General features: G+C 52.0%; 7 protein-coding genes across 7 annotated transcripts; 3 read left to right on the forward strand and 4 right to left on the reverse strand.

Moving 5' to 3' along the window:
• Positions 1-1985: 1985 nt before the first annotated feature.
• Positions 1986-3027, reverse strand: N7468_003262 (bZIP transcription factor; the record flags this gene model as incomplete). The annotated part of the gene is made up of 4 exons (XM_058472559.1): positions 1986-2186; positions 2248-2414; positions 2486-2800; positions 2865-3027. 4 exons carry the CDS (start codon positions 3025-3027, stop codon positions 1986-1988), a joined length of 846 nt encoding a protein of 281 aa, XP_058331562.1.
• Positions 3028-4638: 1611 nt separating this feature from the next.
• Positions 4639-4938, reverse strand: N7468_003263 (uncharacterized protein; the record flags this gene model as incomplete). The annotated part of the gene is made up of 1 exon (XM_058472560.1): positions 4639-4938. The coding sequence occupies one exon, from the start codon at positions 4936-4938 to the stop codon at positions 4639-4641; it is 300 nt and encodes a 99-aa protein (XP_058331563.1).
• A 1728-nt stretch (positions 4939-6666) lies between these two features.
• On the reverse strand, positions 6667-8091 carry N7468_003264 (branched-chain amino acid aminotransferase, cytosolic; the record flags this gene model as incomplete). Its single annotated transcript, XM_058472561.1, has 4 exons — positions 6667-6679; positions 6736-7386; positions 7504-7801; positions 7857-8091. The coding sequence occupies 4 exons, from the start codon at positions 8089-8091 to the stop codon at positions 6667-6669; spliced, it is 1197 nt and encodes a 398-aa protein (XP_058331564.1).
• A 504-nt stretch (positions 8092-8595) lies between these two features.
• Positions 8596-11325, forward strand: N7468_003265 (putative protein kinase Scy1; the record flags this gene model as incomplete). The annotated part of the gene is made up of 2 exons (XM_058472562.1): positions 8596-10036; positions 10091-11325. 2 exons carry the CDS (start codon positions 8596-8598, stop codon positions 11323-11325), a joined length of 2676 nt encoding a protein of 891 aa, XP_058331565.1.
• A 437-nt stretch (positions 11326-11762) lies between these two features.
• On the forward strand, positions 11763-16110 carry N7468_003266 (dipeptidyl peptidase 3; the record flags this gene model as incomplete). The annotated part of the gene is made up of 9 exons (XM_058472563.1): positions 11763-11890; positions 11950-12829; positions 12880-13991; positions 14471-15003; positions 15057-15093; positions 15152-15287; positions 15335-15684; positions 15775-16039; positions 16090-16110. The coding sequence occupies 9 exons, from the start codon at positions 11763-11765 to the stop codon at positions 16108-16110; spliced, it is 3462 nt and encodes a 1153-aa protein (XP_058331566.1).
• A 610-nt stretch (positions 16111-16720) lies between these two features.
• Positions 16721-18643, forward strand: N7468_003267 (putative RSC complex subunit Sfh1; the record flags this gene model as incomplete). Its single annotated transcript, XM_058472564.1, has 6 exons — positions 16721-17061; positions 17122-17374; positions 17433-17774; positions 17800-18197; positions 18396-18480; positions 18542-18643. 6 exons carry the CDS (start codon positions 16721-16723, stop codon positions 18641-18643), a joined length of 1521 nt encoding a protein of 506 aa, XP_058331567.1.
• A 550-nt stretch (positions 18644-19193) lies between these two features.
• Positions 19194-19466, reverse strand: N7468_003268 (uncharacterized protein; the record flags this gene model as incomplete). The annotated part of the gene is made up of 1 exon (XM_058472565.1): positions 19194-19466. One exon carries the CDS (start codon positions 19464-19466, stop codon positions 19194-19196), a length of 273 nt encoding a protein of 90 aa, XP_058331568.1.
• Between the last annotated feature and the right edge of the window lie 31 nt (positions 19467-19497).

Here is a 19497-nt window from a genome sequence, read left to right on the forward strand (position 1 = left end):
CTGCTATTCCTAAAATAAGAGCGTTGGTGAGGGTCAATCCCCGATCGTCTGCTCCGTCTGCTCCGTGTCCGGGCCCTCTTTCCCTGGCCCTCGATTGGTACTGCATCGGGCAGCTAGAGGGAGGCTCGTCGATGATCCCCCTACCCCCTTTCTTAGTAGACAAGCGGGTGGCCTTCAGTCTATAGTCGATCTAGCTCGGATCCTGTCCGGCTACGCTCCGTTTGGAATCCTCTCAAGAGCCTCGGTCAAGAGCCGGACTACCGGTGTATCCTTGAGGATTAAGGTTACGGGCCAAGTGCACCCCCCCCCCCCTGAACGATAGAACGCCCTATGGCTTTTCCCCCCCTAGGGCTGTGCATGAAAGCCTCATGACAGTCACGGTAGCCATACAATTGATTGTATAGGGAAAGGCGTGGCTCCGGGCCCGCGCAGCCGCGCAGCGGTGTAAAGTCCCCCCGACCCTTCAAATCCTTCCCCAGACGACCTGTGGAACTTCCAGCCTCTCCCACCTTACCAACCTTAAACGGGTAAAAACAATCGAGCGGATACATCAGGCCGAAGGGCTGAATCCACCCGTTTCATTTCTTTGAGTTCGGCCGAAATCTCCGAAGAACTGGCCCGATCAAACTGGCGTTACTTTGCTGTATGAAAGCCGTTGAAGGCCAAAGGGCATGTACCTGCCACTGGACTTGGGCCATGTGCGAAAGAGATCATCCATTCTTGACCCCATGTATACTAGTATAATGTATAATTGCCTTATTTTGATTTTTATATTTATATTTTTTTTTTCCCTTTTTCTCTTTTTCCCTCGTATCTAAATGAGGGGCAGGGCGGAAGAAGCCGATGACCCTGTCCTTGAAATCGGAGGTTCTTGGGATGTCTTGGTCCCAATCCGTCAATTCTTTGTTGGATTTAGCGCACCCAGCTCCTCGGGACCCGAGCCCCCTTGATCTTTGACCCAATACTCTAATGAGAACGATAAAAACCGCGACTCGATGGCTTGGGCTATCGGGTTTCGGGGTTTCGGCCTTTTGCAAGTCCCACGATTGGCATCTGGGGGAAGAACGTGGGCGGGACGAAAAAAGAAAAAAAGAAAAAAAAGAAAAGGGAAAAAAAAAAGGGCCAGGAGGTTCTGCAACGATCACCAATTCCAGCCTGCTGGAATGGCCACATGGTACACGAGTCATGCCTGGGAAGGCTGGACCCCACTAGGGGCGCTCTAGGGTGGCTTTTAGGGCCTCTTAGGGCGTGAGGGTCTATCGGGTTAAGGCCCTCACATCTCCACTCCGATGCGCCGCGTTATGCTAGTGTAGATAGAGTGATGATGGCAGCAAACCCTTTGGTTTCATCGCCGTTCTCCTCGCTCGAAAGGGTAAACGCGTCAGCTGGGTGCTTTGCCTAATGCGGTCACCTCTGCGCTTAGTGCCTGGGGGCCAAGAGCTGAGAACCCTCCGGCTGGTACGCCTTACTCAATGTGTTTGCTTTCCATGGCTTTCGCCGTGGGGGCCAATCGTCTTGCGTCAGGCACTTCCTCGCTGTTTAGGCAATCAGTTAATCGTATTGGTCTCATTCCTTGTTATTCAATCATAGACATCGGCTTTATTCCCCTCATCACCGATTTAGAAAAAATTCAAAATAAAAAATCAAAAGGTGAAACGCCCTGATAATGCTCGCTCATGCCACATGTTCCAATGAAAATACATAGTGTAAGAAAAAAAAAAATTCGTGAATAAGAGAAAAAGAGGGAAAGGAAAAAAAAAAAGAAACAAAAAAAAAACATCCTGGTGCTTCCTTTCCATGAAAAGAGGTCATAAATCAGGAGGGAATAACGCAAGGGGGTGGAGAGGGGGCAAAGGAGTGGGGAAAGCTCATGGAGAAAAACGTGGTGGATATCCGCACTAACCCTCGATCGACACTCGACCCAAAACAACGGCAGCAACCGCAAAGGATTTGGGGGTCGTGCGTCTCCCGTGGCTCTGCGACCCCTAGCAAGTCATAGTCCCAGGGATCGGGGGGGGGGGGGGCGCTATGAAAGCCCCTCGATCGGACTCATACTGGCCCCGGAATCGACCGCGGAGAGCAGGGGGGGAGATTCCGGGAGTGAGAGGAAACGTGAAGATGGACGTTTCGGGGGAGTTGGATGCCCGCGGAGCTTCCGGATAGCCGTAGGAGAGTGGTGGCATCTGCTGGATCACAGAAAATTAGCTTCCGCGGCGTACGATGCGTGATTCAGCGGGCATAATGTACCGAAAGACCCGGGTCCGGATGTTGCGGTTGCGGCACGAGGTCGATGCCTGCCATCGACGCATAGCTCATGCTAAACGGACTAATGATGTCCTCGTCGTAGGCCGGTTTTCGCGGCTGGCCAATGCTGGCGCCCGGGTGAATCATCGGGATCCCCGCGGGGATCGATTCTGTATATTCCGGGAACGACATAGTACCATAGGTACTGGGGACGCTCTGATACACGGGCAGTTGACCGTACGGTGGTCGATATGCGTCGTAATTCTGCAGAGGCTGATATGAGAAGGCGGGGGTGGAGAGGCGGAGAGTTGACGAGTACATTGTTGGCCAAACATGGCGCGTTCGTCGGGGGTTTCAAAGTAGTCATAGGATGCAGGCCGCTCCGGCACTGGAGCCGGAGACTGCTGGGGCCTGGCGTCGCTGCCTTTAGGGGCTCGCTGCTTTGTTCGTGACTTGACAGCCTTGGGAGGCACTGGTTCTGCATGGGTCTGCTCGGGGGAAGCAGACGAGGCCGCTCGTCTCTCGAGGTCCTCCAGGCGCCTCTTCAACTTCTTACCTAGTATAGATTAGAGAGAAGAATGACTGGAAAAGGACGGAAAAAAAAAAGGGACCGAACATACGATAATTCCGCTGTGCAATGCGATTTTGGATACGACGACGCTCTGCCAGGTCCGAGATCTTGGTCCAGTCTTCGTTAGGGTTGGCATTGGGGCTGAAAGCGCTACTGTTGCTGTGGTTGGAAGAGCGCGAGCCCGAACGGGCATCATAGGTAGATCGATGCATGGCTAATGTGGGAACGGACCTGGGGCAGATGAACCTCAGTCAGAGACGAGGGGAGGATCCGATTATATACTGGGGAATGGGGCTCCTAATCAGCTGTTGGCTTTCTTGCAGAGGCTAAAGCCCGAAGTCCGTTGCGATAACCAGAGTCCGTGCCCGCAGACATGTGGATCAGAGGATGAAATTCGGTATTTTATTTTAAAATGATTATTTTGTGAGTTTAACTCCGGCGGGCAAATAATCACTAAATGGTTAAAATCGAGAAAATAACTAGTACGGGATTATTATTAGATTCGGCCGGCGCGGGGGGGGGGCACCCACAGTCCTCAACTACTTCATCACTCAGCACTCAATCCTCCTTATAGCAGGCTCAGTGGGCTCATGCTCAGCGCTCCTACCTTCGACATGGTCATGGAGTTCGTGTTCTAGTCTGTGATGGTGTTCTTCTATGCCCCTTTTCTCATGGGAAACCAACACGATCTTCCCGCTCTACTGTATGTTTGTGTTTGTGGGCAGGGTGGGGGGGGATGTCCCATCGCTTTGGATTTCCTCCCTTTTTCCCTTTTTTCCTGCGCATGGGACAGGGATCATTCCGGGCTATTCAGCCTCGACCGGGTTTAAGAGGTCGAGTCCACCAATCTGGGCCACGTTTTCACGAGACTGCCGGGTCAGGCCTGCTCTGGTTCCAGCCCCGGATAGGCCTATGGTTTGGCCCCAGTCCCCTCTTCTTTGGGTTCCCGACACCTGGAGATACGGTCTCGGTTTGACTCATGATGATAGCTCGAGGCCAAACGAATCAGAGGCAAAGATGGAGGACGCCTGGACTACGTGGGGATGGACCCAAGAATCAATATTAAGAAATAGAAAAACAGAAAATAACTGTTCCCAAAAGGTCGAGCGAAATACGCCTTTACTATTTCCTCAAGGGGGTTACACTAGCATTGTCGCCTCACGTGCAGCTGAAGAAGGCGCCACGTTTTCCCCGAAAACACCATTCAGCCTAGGGAGGGATCCCTGATTTATTTTAGATTTGACATGGAGTTCTTTGGTCCTTGGCAGTAGGCTAGGGATAAAGATCTGACCCGTGTTGATCGTTGATCAAACCCGTCTGACGGCGAGAAAACATAAAGAATCCATTTCGATCCACTCCCCATCGGGCAAGCCGAACCAGGGCCGATACTCGAAGCTCCCCCCGAAAGGAGGGGAGGGGGGGGGGGGACCCTCGCCAATTTCTTCCTACTCATGGGTGCTTGGTGGAACATCGGATTGGGCGGTTCGGAAACGAATGGGCGAATGGATCTACTAAATCTGTGCCTGCTACTGATTGGCGTGGAGGGAGCTGAAGGATTCGGTTGCTTTTTCCTGGGACAAATGTAACGCGCCTTCTGCAGGGCCTCGGGATCTTAAATAGAACGGGTTGCCTCGTGCGGCGAATTTCGCCCTTTCCAGTTGGTCTGGCTAGGAAATGGTACATGCAGCCGGTAGGAACTCTTCTGTACGGAGTATCCGAGATGCACCAGAAGGTGATGACCCCGGGACAGAGTCGGAAAGATGAAAAATCCGTAAATTCCAAGAATCCAAAAGCACCAAAAGCACCAAAAGCGGCAGCAGGCCCTAGCGGGGGTAGTGGGGGCGGTTCAGAGGTTCAGTGCGTGCGGTTAAGGGGGTCGTGGCATGAGAAACATAGGGCTGAGAATCACAGTACCGGGGACTGGCGCCTGTACAGGCACAGCAGACCCAGAGTATCCCAGGCAAAGTGGAAGACCGTAACGCTCCATATTCCTGATCGGGCAAGTTGCGTATTCTGTTCACCGCTCCTGCGCGCTGGGCGGCTCGAATCCCAAGTCTGCCTCCCTGATCCCAGAGAGCGCTTGACAGTTGATGCTGCAGGGATCTCCACCACTCAAAACCCATGGTGGGCCCCGGATGGTTGGGTGGGATTTTCGACCGGACCTTCTAGTAACCATCTAGAATACATGTTCCTGGCGGTGTGCAGCGGATGACACGCAGAAGGGATGGCATGAGGGAATACAGCCTCGCTCTTCTTGTGCGACTTGCACCTTAATGCAGGACGGCAATCTCCGACCTTCGATGACGCTTGCCCCAGACTCACGAGTTACACGGAATGTAAAAATGGGCCGAACTGGGAGAGCCCGATCCGGGAAAGGGCGCTGCAAAGAAGTAAGTCACCGCCCATCGTGTGCAAGGTTGGACAAGGCCTCCCGTCAGGCCTCTCAACGCAAGGCTGGGGAGCAGAGAGGCAGTGCGCAGCGTGTATATCCAGAACGAATAGTTAAGATGGAGTCTCGATGATCTCCCGAGCCCCACTTGATCGCTTGAGCCCAAAAAGCGTGCAAACGGGTGCATCCTCTACTGCCCTTGGGACTCCACGTGGCCCACACGTGCTACAGTTCGCCTATCTTATCTGCATTGGGGGCCCTCGTGCCACCTGGGCGTTATGCCCCGACCTGAGGTTCATCCTCGATATGTTTCAGCCATGAGCAACGGCCCCGGGGGCACGCCAGGTTCCACTGTGACATCCCTGGGCTGGTCCAAAAACAAAAGATCATTTCTAGAAGACGCACAGCATAGACCGGTGATGCAACTGGGTACATCATATTTGTAGACGAAAAACTTAACCTTGTCCGAAACCAAGGGGCAGGAGATCATTACGATCATTAGTGACCGTGGCTGGATACCGCCCGTGGACTTTTGGATATGATGAAGAGCTTTTGACAGTGCGGGCAAAAGGAACCGACCGTCTCCAGATAATGAGCCATACAAAGGCTATCCAGGGCCTCCCCCAGGACCGTAGTCGACATGCTCCATGCTTTTCCCGCGGTGGTATGTTCAGGTGGATCAAATGCCATTCCCACAGTCTCCACATTTATATATGATGGACCCGTGGACCCGTGGCCGAGGATGACCACACATGCTCTACACTCACCACTGCCCAATCAATAGCATCTAATGTTTTATGATCCAAGAGCATATTTTTGATGGCCTCTTATCGCCACTATGTACCCAGCAAACAATGGAGCTTGGATAGCAGGGACGTACCTGCTCTGATAAGTAAATCAGACCAATACGCATACCTACTGGGTCTTCACTTCTAGATTCTCCACCATGATCCTGATATAGCGTTTCCTGTTACCCCTGCAGGTAGCATGTCATAGGGCTATTAATCCGGTCATTTCTCCTAACGCAATGCATGATACAATGGAACCAGTACGCTCTATTTTGAACTTGAAGGCAGACCATGAAGCATCGGGTTTCCTACCACGTTGCCATCGTGGTGTTTCCCTCAATATCCCGATGCAGTATGACTCTTTTCAAATTCGCATATGCCGCTATTTATCCTAATATCCGTCAGTTGCCTCTGGCGCAGCTCAAATGGCAGAGCCTCCAAAGAAGGAAGATAGATTCCATGGAGGAATACTCAAATGTCGGAAAAAATCAGTCATGCAGACTCTCCTCGCGGATAATACTTAATTCCAAGGGCCTTTTCTACGCGGCCCAAAGGCCCTATGTTAAAGGTCGAAATGCCAAAAGAAACATGCATAGTACTCAGGCTCCAACAATTCACAGGGGCCCTTAAGATCTTTTTTTTAGAAAGGGTTGTACAAATTATGTCCAATGGTTTCAAACGACGTAGCTGCGAAGGTTAATGAGCGTATGATCAATACTGGATGAGCTTGGTCGAATGCTTACCTCCATGGGTGCGGCTCATCACCATATTGGATATCCTCGATCCAGTTCTTCATCTGAAGGGCAATCTCGCCCGCTTCCTCGTTCTCCTTCAGACCACAGTCCACAAGTTTACCACGGTAGCTAATGCTTCGCACTGGGCTGACAATAGCAGCTGTACCAGCTCCAAAGACTTCAATCATTCGGCCCTCTTGAGAAGCTTCCGCGACTTCGGACATACGAATCTTGCGTTCGGAAATGGTCCAGCCCTTGGGCTCCAATCTCTCTCGAGCGAGTGCAAGCACCGAGTCTCTGGTTACACCCTCGAGGATAGTGCCATCCAAGGGAGCAGTGATAAGCTCCTTCTTACCGGTTTCCTTGTTCTTCAGTGCAACGAAAAGATTCATTGTGCCGACCTCGGTCACGTACTCCTCTTCGCCGAAGAGCCAAAGGTTCTGCTGGAACCCCCGCGAGGCAGCCTCCAGCTGGGGCAAGATGCATGGGGCATAGTTGGCACCCAACTTTTTGTCCCCGACACCACCAGGCCAAGCACGGACAGCATAATCGGTAGCTTCAAGCGAGATTGCCTTGAACCCAGTGGGGTAGTAGGGACCGACTGGGCTGGCAATGACGAATAGCAGAGCAGATCCAGGGGGGACCAACACCAAGGGTCTGCTGTGTTCCAATCATGGTAGGACGCAAATATAGGGAATAGCCACGAGCACTAAGGGGGGGGGGGGAATCATGGTCAGATCACGGTCTCATCCACGTTCCCACGAGATTTGGACCTACTCCGGAATAAAGCGATCATCCAGCTTCACGAACTCTCCAATTACTTTCGTAAGAGCATCACCGTCAACTGTAGGGAGAGCAATGCGGGCGGAGGATTTGTTCAAGCGCTCCATGTTCTTATTCGGACGGAACAACCGAGTGCCACCGTTCTTATCCTTGTATGCCTTCATTCCCTCGAAACATTCAAAAGCATAATGGAACACGCAAGTAGAGGGATCAAGGCTGAGGTTCTGATAGGGTATGATGCGAGGGCTGTGCCAGCCTTCGGTGGCTGTCCACTCGACTGATACCATGTGGTCTGAGAAGGAGTTTTAGCTTCACTTGGTCCCATGGCTAAGCGATCGATTCCATACCGGTGAAGGTCTTGCCGAAAACCAGCTCATTAGGAGGCGTGAGCTTCTTAGGAGACTGAGTCTTGGTCACTGTCAGCTTTGAAGGGTCCAAAGCTGCCAATTGAGCCACCGACGCAGTCGAGCTGAAATTCCGTAGCCGTAAACGGCTGGTGGCGGCGATCTGGGACGAGAGGATGCGAGGAGTCGCGAGCCCAGAGAGGGCCTGGCGGCGGGCCAATTGGCGAAAGGGCTTCATGTCGAATTCTAGAGAGCGTGAGTACCACCAAAGGGAAAAGAGCTGGGGGGGGCTTTGGGGTGAAATAAGAAGGATATGACTCCGCACATCCGCAACAATTCTCGGAGAGCAGGACAAACTCCGGCAACGGCCAATCATGGAGGCCCCAGCTCTGTTCACCGCCCTGGCCTGGCCCACGGGCAGGCCAATCAGCATCCGCGGGCAGCCGTAATCCCCAAGGGCCCGCCGACGTCGGATAGATCTGGAGGGCACCGGAGTGTCAACAGTAAGCAGCGTAACTATCTCGCAGCACTGTACTCTGGATCGCCCGCCGACGCAAAGCGCGATCACCTGACTATAATCAGGTGATCTCGCGATAAGGAACTCGACCCGGAGGGTTCAGCCCATCATTGGGCCTTATCAATCTGTATGTGGCATCTATCCACTTTAACGCGCCTCCCATCCAAAGCAGGCCCACGTCCCTCCCCCCATGACGCGTAAAATGATCTAACTGCTCCAGCCACAATGTTCACGGCGGCGCTGAAGTCATTCAGCTCCAACATTTCCGCGAATTATCAAATCGCCCCCCACCCCACCATCTATGCCGGCCCCTGGAAGATCCACGATGCCAAAAAGAAATCAACCGGATCGGCAGCCTCTGTCTTCATATTCGACCGCAAAACCCTCGAGCCGCGATCGGGGGGGCTTGGAGGCCGGTCAAGTGGCTCCTCCACGAAAAAGCTGCAGGAGGATGTCATTGAGCGCCTGAAGCGTGAGGCCAGTAACTTGGCCAGGCTACGACACCCGTCCATTCTCCAAGTGCTAGAGCCTGTCGAAGAAACCCGCAGCGGGGGGCTCATGTTTGCGACAGAGCCGCTCATGGCATCTCTGTCCGGTCTGTTGCGAGAGAAGAGCGACCAGGAAAGCGCCGGTGCGGGGTCACGATCAAGCCGTTATATGGTAGAAGAGGCCGACGGGTCTCGTCGACGACGTGATATAGATATCGACGAGTTGGAAATTCAGAAGGGCTTACTACAGGTAGCCAAAGGCCTAGAATTCTTACACGAATCTGCTGGCCTTGTTCATGGCAATTTGAACCCGGATGCGATTTACATCAATGCCAAATCCGACTGGAAGATATCTGGACTGGGATTCGCCGGGCCTCCCGACTCGTCTGAAACTGCCTCGGCCCTCCCACCATTGGCTGTCTCTGAAGCGCTATACCAAGACCCGAGACTTCCACCGTCGGTGCAACTGAATATGGACTACACCTCTCCGGATTTCGTGTTGGACTCTAACGTGTCATCGGCAGCAGATTTATTCTCGTTAGGACTGATCATCGTTGCACTTTATAATAGCCCTCATGAATCTCCGCTGCAGACGCATGGCAATTCCTCGACCTACAAGAAGCTCCTGACATCACCATCTACTACGCCGTCTCAGAGTAATAACTTCCTTTGCTCTAAACCAATCCCTCGTGATGTGCTATCCCACGTGCTACCTCGATTGCTCACTCGTCGGCCCGCGCAACGCATGAATGCACGTGAATTCCAACAGTCTCAATACTTCGATAACGTCCTGGTGTCTACGATCCGATTCCTAGAATCATTGCCTGCAAAGAACCCCAGCGAAAAATCTCAGTTTCTACGTGGCTTGCAGCGAGTTCTTCCCGATTTTCCTCCATCAGTCTTGGAAAGGAAGCTGTTAGGGGCTCTTCTGGAGGAGATGAAGGATCGTGAGCTTTTACCTTTGCTCCTGCAAAATGTTTTTGGCATCTTACAGCGGATTCCCAATGGACGCCGCACTTTTCCAGAGAAGATCATGCCTCGTCTAAAGGAGGTGTTCGGGACGACATCGGGCAAACCGCCTCAAGAACGCGATTCGAAGAAAGATGCTGGCTTGATTGTGATCTTGGAAAATATGAAGTTGGTGGCAGAGAATTCATCTGGAATGCAGTTCAAAGACGGTATGTATCACTCCTCAGCCTCCTATTAAGACGGCGCCGTTAATGATGTCGCAGACGTTCTCCCTTTGATTCGACTGGGCTTAGACTCCCCCACGCATTCTTTGGTAGATGCATCTATCAAAACGCTTCCTATATTCCTTCCCGTACTTGACTTTACCACGGTGAAGAACGAAGTATTCCCTCCGATCGCAAGCACATTCAGTCGTACTAGCAGCCTTGCCATCAAAGTCCGCAGCCTAGAAGCTTTTGCTGTGCTTTGTGGTGGCTCAGCAAGCGATTTCGAAGATGATCTATCTGGTCTCCCTGCAAACAGCCAGAAAACCAAATCATGCATATTGGACAAGTACACTATGCAAGAGAAGCTTGTCCCGGCACTGAAAGCGATCAAAACCAAAGAGCCGTCAGTGATGATGGCTGCATTGAAAGTCTTCCGGGAGGTCGGAAAGGTTGCCGACACTGACTTCCTTGCTCTCGAAGTGCTGCCGGTCCTGTGGAGTTTTAGTCTTGGGCCACTTCTGAATCTTCAGCAATTCAATGACTTTATGGGGCTAATCAAGTCCCTGTCAGCCAAGATTGAACATGAACAAAAACGAAAATTGCAGGAGCTCTCCTCTAGTGGGGATTCCAGTGGCTTCCAAAATGGCAATGATGGCTTCTCGCGATCAGCAACGGATCTGACTTCATCTGATGTTGATAACGCAAAGACCAACTTTGAGCGTCTAGTGCTGGGTAAAGATACCGCGGCGTCGTCAACTAGCAGCGATGCTGTTATCTGGGCCAGCGGGGGACCAGAGCCGGCGTCCAATCGAACCAGCATGTCGCCTGGGATTTCCTGGTCCACCAATGATGTTCGAAGCCTAGCAGGCCAGCAAAACTTCCGCTCCATCACCCCAGATCAGAAGTTGAGCTCTTTCCCGTCTCTTGCCCCTGCCCGGCAATCATCTCCGGCCTCGACCACGGCCAGTTGGGGAAACCAGCCCATGCAGTCTATGCAGCCCATGAAGCCCATGCAAGCTACCTCTCCAACGTGGGGCATGCAAACATCTTCCCCCGCTCCGGCATCTTTATCATCTTTGTCGAATATGGCTACCACCACTTCTCAACAAACTCCAAATTATTCGGCCTTTTCGATCCCGCCTCCTCCAGGCGGTATGGCTCATAATATCGTGCGATCGCCGCTTACCATGCACAATATTTCGGCATCATTCCCTGCTCAGCCTTCCCAGCCTGCTCAGCAGCCACCTACAGCACAGAAATCGGGGTTGGACAAATACCAAAGCTTACTATGAAAGACCCCTGTTGAGGCCCTGGCTGTAGTCTGCCTTATCTTTCTGGAGTACATATCGCATATAATGTAACAAAAATAACGGCGTTTGAATCTATGATCATCTATACCCGCAGAACGAGTGTCGTAGAATATGTAGAGTGTGCATGAAAGCGGAGAAAGAAAAAGCAGTTCCACGCAATGTCTCGTGGCATCAAGTCCACCAGTCCAAATTTGGTGATTAGTCGTGTTTGGGCCCCACTCTTTCACGCGCTCGTTTCTGGCGGAGCGCATACCCTGACTGAGTCCCAATGATCTCAGATGCATGTCTATCGCTTGCCTCGAGGGGCATTGGGTGCGTCATTGCGCTGCCGCCTTTTCAAGCGGAGCTTCTTACCTCCGCAACCCCTCACCGCACTCCACCCCAGACCTTTCTCCAACTCTCGCCCCCGTCAAGCCATCATGGATGAGACCGTCAAGCAGCACTACCTGGCAGATTCGCCCCCTTCGGTGGTTAAGCTTGAAATCAAGCACCACTTCGATGCCCTCAAGGATGAAAATCTGAGGAAGTACGCTCACTACATGAGCCGGTACGTCCAACAGTGGCATTCCCGCGATCTGGCCGGCGTCACCCTCTAACACACCACAGGGCGGCTTTCGAAGGAACTCGTATTACTTTGCGCCAGGTGTCTCCAGAGTCTGAGCCTATCTATGACTTCATCCTTAGTCTCTACCGTGCCGCCGATGGCGATTGGAACGGTCTGGCCAAGAAGACTCAGGTCTCTGAGGAGCATCTCAAATTCTTTCTTGAATATGCTGCTCAATTCTTGGGTAATTGTGGCAACTACAAGGGATTTGGCGATTCGAAATTCATCCCTCGCTTGCCAGCCTCTGCTCTTGAGGCACTGGCATCCATAACTCCGGAAACACAGGAGGCGTTCCAGAAGGCAAATACCACCGGAGGTGGGTTTTATGAGACCAATGAGCAGTCTCTGATGCACCTGGGGTATCCCGCCGATGGACACACCACTACGTATTATCCAGACTCGCCTACTATCACCAAAGATGAGATTACAGCCGTCGGCGACGTGATGGAGGCAAAGGGACTGGCATTGGAAAATACTCGGCTGCGGAAAACATCATCGGGCGACTTTGAGCTGCTCATAGCCTCCGGCATTTCAAAACCCCCAGCCAGGGATCGTGACCTCGGAGAAGAAAGTACCTTTGAGCTTGGCGGCGCCTTCAAAGGGAAGACCGTGCGTCTTGTTTTTGGAGATTTTCAGGAGGAAATGGCGAAAGTCGCCCATAGCATCAAGCAAGCTGAGAAGCATGCGGCGAACGAGAAGCAAAAGCGCATGCTCGATGCGTATGCCCGCTCTTTCGGCGCAGGTTCTATCGAGGGCTTCAAAGAGAGCCAACGGATCTGGGTTACCGACCAGAAGCCTGTTCTGGAGACGAACCTTGGGTTTGTGGAGACATATCGTGATCCTCATGGCGTGCGTGGAGAGTGGGAGGGGTTCGTAGCCCTGGTAGGTAAGCCTCATTCTGGCTCTGTGATATATACTGACTACGAGGTAAGGTCAATCTCGAACGAACTCGGGCGTTTGGTGCCTTAGTCGATAGCGCCGAAAGCATGATTCCCAAGCTCCCTTGGAGCAAGGACTTTGAAAAGGACCAATTTTTGAGCCCAGACTTCACTTCGCTGGAGGTTTTGAGCTTCGCCTGTTCGGGGCTCCCGGCTGGTATCAATTTACCAAACTACGATGATATCCGCCAGAACTTAGGGTTCAAGAATGTCTCACTTGGCAACGTGCTAAGTGCGAAGGCGCCTAACGAACCAATCCCTTTCATTACCGACGCAGACCAGGATGTGTACCGCAAATGTCGGGACCCCGCATTCGAAGTTCAAGTCGGTATCCATGAGCTCCTCGGCCACGGCACCGGTAAATTACTTCAAGAAACCTCCCCTGGTGAATATAACTTCGACGCTGCAAACCCGCCCATTAGCCCAATAACGAATAAGCCCATCTCGACTTGGTACAAGCCTGGCCAGACCTGGAGCTCTGTTTTTGGCGCGATTGCATCATCTTACGAAGAATGTCGCGCCGAATGTGTGGCAATGGCATTAGGCTGCGATTTCAGTATCTTGAAGCTTTTTGGTCATGGCGATGGAACCCCGAACCTTGATGGCGAAGCAGGAGATGTGCTCTTTGTCTCCTACCTGCAAATGGCTCGCGCTGGTCTGGTCGCTTTGGAATTCTGGGACCCCAAAACTCAAAAGTGGGGCCAGGCGCATATGCAAGCCAGATACAGTATTCTTCGCACTTTCCTTGAAGCGGGAGATGACTTTGTCAAGCTCTCATACACCAAGGAAGACCTCTCAGACTTGGAAATCAAGCTTGATCGATCCAAAATCCTGAGCCATGGACGCCCGGCCATAGAGAAGTATCTACAGAAGCTCCATGTCTACAAGAGTACGGCCGACGTTCAAGCAGGGAAAGCCCTGTACGATGGCATTACCTCTGTTGATGAGTGGTGGGGAGGTAAGGTTCGGGAGGTCGTTCTGAAGAACAAGGTCCCTCGCAAGGTTTTTGTCCAGGCCAATACCATTCTGAAAGGCGACCAAGTTGTTTTAAAGGAGTATGAGCCTACTTTGGAGGGTATCATCCAGAGTTTTGCGGAGCGTAATGTGTAGGTGCTATAACTAAGTGAAAGAAAAAGAGCACCCGCAATCAAATGACTTGAATTGATCATCAATATACTACTACTACTATCAAATTACAGTCGTAACGACTTATGAACAATTCATAATACCTAGGCCCTGGTTCCTTTGCAGTCTGATTTGAGTTGTTTTGTTCTGGATCGCCCTGTACTCTGCAGGCGGTTTCCGTAGGCAGTATAGCATCGAGATGGGGGGGAGTTACCGCCCGATCTACTAGCGCGCCTTCTCCTCTTCGTGATGTGCCCCAGCTCCTCTTTGAACCCACCCAACTTGCCTATACGTATACCAGCTGTGAGAAGTAGCCAGTACGGCACTGTGTTTTATCAATACAGAAGGCATCGCCGTACACTACCCGTTTGCAAGGTTGCGCACACGGGAGGATCACGTTTCTACATCTACCTCCTGATCAACTTACAAAGCCCTGAAGCACGAATCTAGATTTCATCAGATCAACCGCAGCTCTTGCGATTGGATCTGATCCACCAGTGAACGTGTCTGAAGGAACACCCCCTCGACGACCGTCAATCACGGCGCCAACGCTTCCAACCCCGACAGACTCCCTCGCGGAGGACGATCACTTCCCAGCGCCCCCACCACACTCCCCATCGGAAGCGTCTGCATCTAGCTCTGTTGGCCCTCCTCCGTTCTCGTCACTTGACTTTGCTGCTAGCTTTGAATCGCCTTCTGTAGAAGTTACGGGCTCTGTGTCAGCCCCTCTCCCGGCTTTTGTGCCACTGCCCGGTGAAGAGACATTCGATTCAATCCCAGGATCCTCCGTTGTTGCCGACACCAAAGCCTCATTTTCCGGCAACAAGGCAGAAGCTGCGAAGAGCTCCGACGACGCAGAACCTCCACCTCCATACACAGAAGGATTCAGCCCTCTTGAATCATTTAGTTACGTGATGGCTGCTGCTGGCGGTGCTTCGAGCATCATCACTCAGGTCCAGCAGACTGGCGGACCTCCGATCAACACTTTAGGAGGTATGCTTTGTGTATCAATGGGGTCGGAAATCACACCGCTAATTCTATCCTAGATATTGGGGGAGACGAACATATTACGCTGGACCTTCGGTACGACATTCTCAAGCCTAGGGACAGCATCTGAAGCGCAAACACTAATCATGACCAGGGGTACCCGATTCACTCTATCTCGAGATGAATTGTTGACATTGCCGGAATTTGTTCTGCTCTCCTTGTTTCCCAACGGGCTTCTTCCAGACGGGCACATGGGAGGCTTCCACGAAGGGGATATATACCCAGTTGATGTATGTGCTTTGGACTCTTTGAACCTGCTTACTCTAACGATGTCCAGTACGATCCTGTCTCCCTCCAGTACATGCTCGATTTCTTTCGATCCGTCGCTCAATCCATCCCATCCTCCTTGCCTTCTGAATCAACCTCTCCCGAGCTAGAAGTGCCAGATGTAATGCAGAACTCTGCACGGGATATGCTTCAAGATCGGGCCGGGATCATTGTCCTGCGAGAAGACTTGGACTTTTACGCCATACCACCCCGCCCAGACATTGGTCACGAGGAGATGCTTGAAGTGAAGCGGGCCGCTGGTCGAGCCCTCTTGAAACAAGACGGTATCTTCTCTGGGCTCCGCAAGAGCGAAGAGACTGGGTCTACGGAACAACATCTCATCGAGATGCTCACTGCTGGGTAAGCTTTGCATCTTCCCATAGTTGTCCACACCGGACTTGAGAAGCAAATCAACGGCAAAAGAAAGTGTATCTCTGACCATATTTATAGTGGGTTTGATCGCGATGACCAGTGGGGCCACCGTGCTCCAGAGCCCAGCAAGGCCGTGATCTGCAGTCTTGCTTTGGCAAAACTTCGCACTGATATCCGTGGGGATCTTTCAAACAACAACGCAGTTGGGATGGCACAAAAGCTGCTGCTTTTCTGGAGGAAACCCGCCCGCCGCTGTTGGTGGGAAGGTGTTGACCTTACCGATGTGGAAGGGGTGGATGGACCCGTCAAAGTATGGATCCGAAGAGTCTGGACGCTGGAAATGGTAAGGTTGTCTCCAACTTTTAGACTCACTGATACTAACGTCGGCTTCAGAGTGTGATCGGACTGCGCTGATAATCTGCAATTTGTTTCTGTCTGCATATGTAACCTATACCCGAATCCCTTCGCTCTCACTTCTCAATATATTCTGCTTTACTGCCTGCTGCTGCGATCTTTGTTACTCCTATTACGGCCGGATTGATGTCAATAGTATGGTTTTTCTAAAGCTTACCACTAATAAATAGTTCAAACACCCGTCGTAGCAAATATACAATCAGTTACGGCCACTCACGTTGCTCTACGAGGATCTTTTCTCAGAAAATACCCCTCGATGGAAGATAATAGAATTCTGGCTGGGCAACTAATTCTGGGAGATGGGTAGAGGCCTCAGGAACTAGTCATTTTCACGTGACCGTGGAATGAAGCGCTTCTCTCGATTGGGGAAAACGCGACGGCGCAAAAGAATCCCAAAGGGTTCAAGTCCAGACCTGCAACAATCACCATTGCTAACATTTCCTGATTTTGTCCCTCCACATCTTCCCCATTGCCTGATCGGCTCTGGGCTCTCTTCGCGAAAACTTCATCAAATTTGGTGCTTCGCCCTTCTCTCCATTGACGCGCGCCTTTGCGATAATCCTTCTTGTACCCACGAAGGGGCATGAATCAGTCGAGATAAATCGTCAATATGTCACACCTTCGAGGATATATTTCCTCCTATCCTCCGCGCATACGCCAATATGGCAACGCGCTCCTTACACCGGTCTATCCTGTCCAAACCGGGCCAACGCCTCGGACCACTAAGCGCGGCACCACTGCAATCAATTACGCCGAAGACGGATTCGAAGATGAAGACTTTGACGACAGTGATGGTCCGAGGAGGCCAACAGGATTGAGAAGCCTTCGGCGAGAGGATTCATCCGGCGGCCCGTTGCCCGTGTCTGAAAAACTGGGGAAAGAAGCACATGCGCCAGTCGAGGTGCAAGGTGTGTTCCGGGAATGGATGATCAAGCGGATGCTCCGGCCAGCGTATGCGTGATTCTGTTGCCTCTTCTCCAAATTTGCCTACTGACCCTTTTTGCCCTGCAGATGCGCAGACCAGCTCCAGATCCAGGCTCAGCTTCCTTTGACGCTCGTACCGATTCGCATCGACATCGAAGTCATTCCGCACCAGCCTCTTGAACCATTCCCTCTCCCGCGCGGCGTGATGGATGCGAGTATAAACCCAACCCTCCCTGCATACAGAAAACCCGACCCATTACCCCCATTCCGCATCAAGGACACATTTCTCTGGAATCTCCATGAGGCCCTGGCGACCCCAGAAGAATTCGCCATCGGCTTTGTCCGTGATTTGGATCTCCCCGAATCCCCAGGTGACTACGATGAATATCAGTAGCCAGATTCGTCAGCAATTGGAGGAGTACGCCGGTGTTGCGTTGCATCCTCTGTTCCAGAGCTCCCCGGCAGTCCCTCCAGCCAGTGTCCCTCCTCAGACAGAACCTTCACGAGATACATCGATGACGCCTGCTGCGACCTATGTTGCCACTCCGGACAGTAGGACTAACGCTGCCGCAACCGTCACCGTGACCAAAGAGGCGCTAGTGAACGACAGTCTGTTGAACCCGGACGACGCTTACAGATGCCTGATCTACCTCAACATCAATTTACAAAACAAACTCTACACCGACCGATTTGAATGGTCTTTGCTGCACCCTACAGGAATGGCCGAAGAATTTGCGCAGGTTACATGTGCCGACTTGCATCTAGGGGGGTGAATGGGTGAGCGCCATTGCACATGGTATCTACGAAGCCGTCCTCAAGCTCAAGAAAGAAGTCTGTGAGAGTGGTGGCCTCGTGAGTGGAATCAATGGCTATGGCAATGAGATTGATAATCAGGCTGCCAATGGAGTGGAGGCGGGCTGGCGGTATGACCCGGAGACTTTGGGCGATGAGTGGGAACCCAAGGTGGAAACCTTATCAAAGGAGGAGATTGAAAGACGCGAAGGAGATCGAGAGCGACAGATCCGACGATTACGACGTGAAACAGCCCGCTTCTCATCCACTACTGGAATCACACCCGACGCCTCTCGTCAAAGCAGCGGGTACTTCGATGTTGACAGTGAAACTCCACTGGGTAGAGGCGAACGGAATAAGCGCAAGCGTCGGTTCCGGAGTCTTAGTCCCACGGGGCGATCAGGGACTCCGGGGGGCCAGGGGAACCCCAGACACTGGATCTGGTGCTGGGTACGGTGGAGGCGGAGGCACGCTGTCTGAATGGTAGGCTTCCCTTTTCTCTTCTTCTTCTTCTTCTTCTTCTTCTTCTTGTTTCCTTCTGCTGAAATGTAAATGCTGACATTCCATAGGGAACGACAAAGTTGGCGCTGTAGCAACTGCATGGTCTGGGGCTCAGCTGTATGGGCGGTGCGAGATGGGCCAGAAGGCCCACGGGTAAGAAACGACATCACCTCTCTAAGAAACCATGATCCATCATGTCTGACGCATACTTTAGACCCTTTGCCATAACTGTGGCTTCCTATACGAGCGAGACAAGGTCGCCCCAGAATGGTCCCGAGACCTCCATCGTCACGACATCCCTGTCGGCCGCGTTTAGAAATGCCATCAAGTTTAGCTTCGTCCGAATCTCCTGTCTAGGTGGGAAATACCGCTGTCGCTTGCTATTGGGCTTCCTCCACTGACATTCATGACAAAGTAGTATCAATTGCGTGTCTGGTATAAGTGTGGTAGAATCTCCATAACGCAAATGCTTCTCATTCACCCGAGGAGCCCATCCACCCCCCTCGAGTGTTCTTCGATGTGCTATACTTCCTCTTTCAGGAGGAAATTGGACTGTTTCCTCCATATCCCCTGGACTTGTCTCGTATTTTTTTTTCTCGGGCTACTACTTAGTTCAGGGAAGGCCCTCATGGTACGGTGCGGAGTTTATCTTTTGCCTAATTAATGTATGAATATGAGCATGATAGGGTTGTGTCACAGATTGGATTCTTCATTGGCATTAGTCAACACCTAGCTACGATATCTGGGCAGTAGATAGCTTGTAAAAAGGCATGACAAGCAGGAGATTATGGTGACATTTGCCAGTGCATTTGGGGTTCCAGCTGTATAGGGAACAGAGTCATTCGATCTGAATATGTCCACCTAATTTAGTCGCAGCGAAATACCTTCAAAACAGTGACAAGCCTGTCCCCAGTACTGGGACGGTGCGATTCTTTACCAGGTGAACAATTCATGTTCACCTCGAAAACAGAAGGTTGGAGCCCTGCGATCAACGAGTCCGTGGCCGTGAACCCAGCCTTCGTAAAGAGCGTTATTGTCTCCTGAACTTTCATCCAGCGGTCTCGTTCCTGAGACGAGGAGATTCGTCTTCGTGCAGATAGCTCATCTGTTGGACGATGTTGGGTATGTCGTCTGACCATCATTGATCGGGTCAGGTTTCTTGCAGAACTT

Source organism: Penicillium chermesinum (assembly GCF_028974085.1).
Source record: "Penicillium chermesinum strain IBT 19713 chromosome Unknown utg000003l:1.0-5111272.0:1.0-5115320.0, whole genome shotgun sequence".
Classification (NCBI taxonomy): domain Eukaryota; kingdom Fungi; phylum Ascomycota; class Eurotiomycetes; order Eurotiales; family Aspergillaceae; genus Penicillium; species Penicillium chermesinum.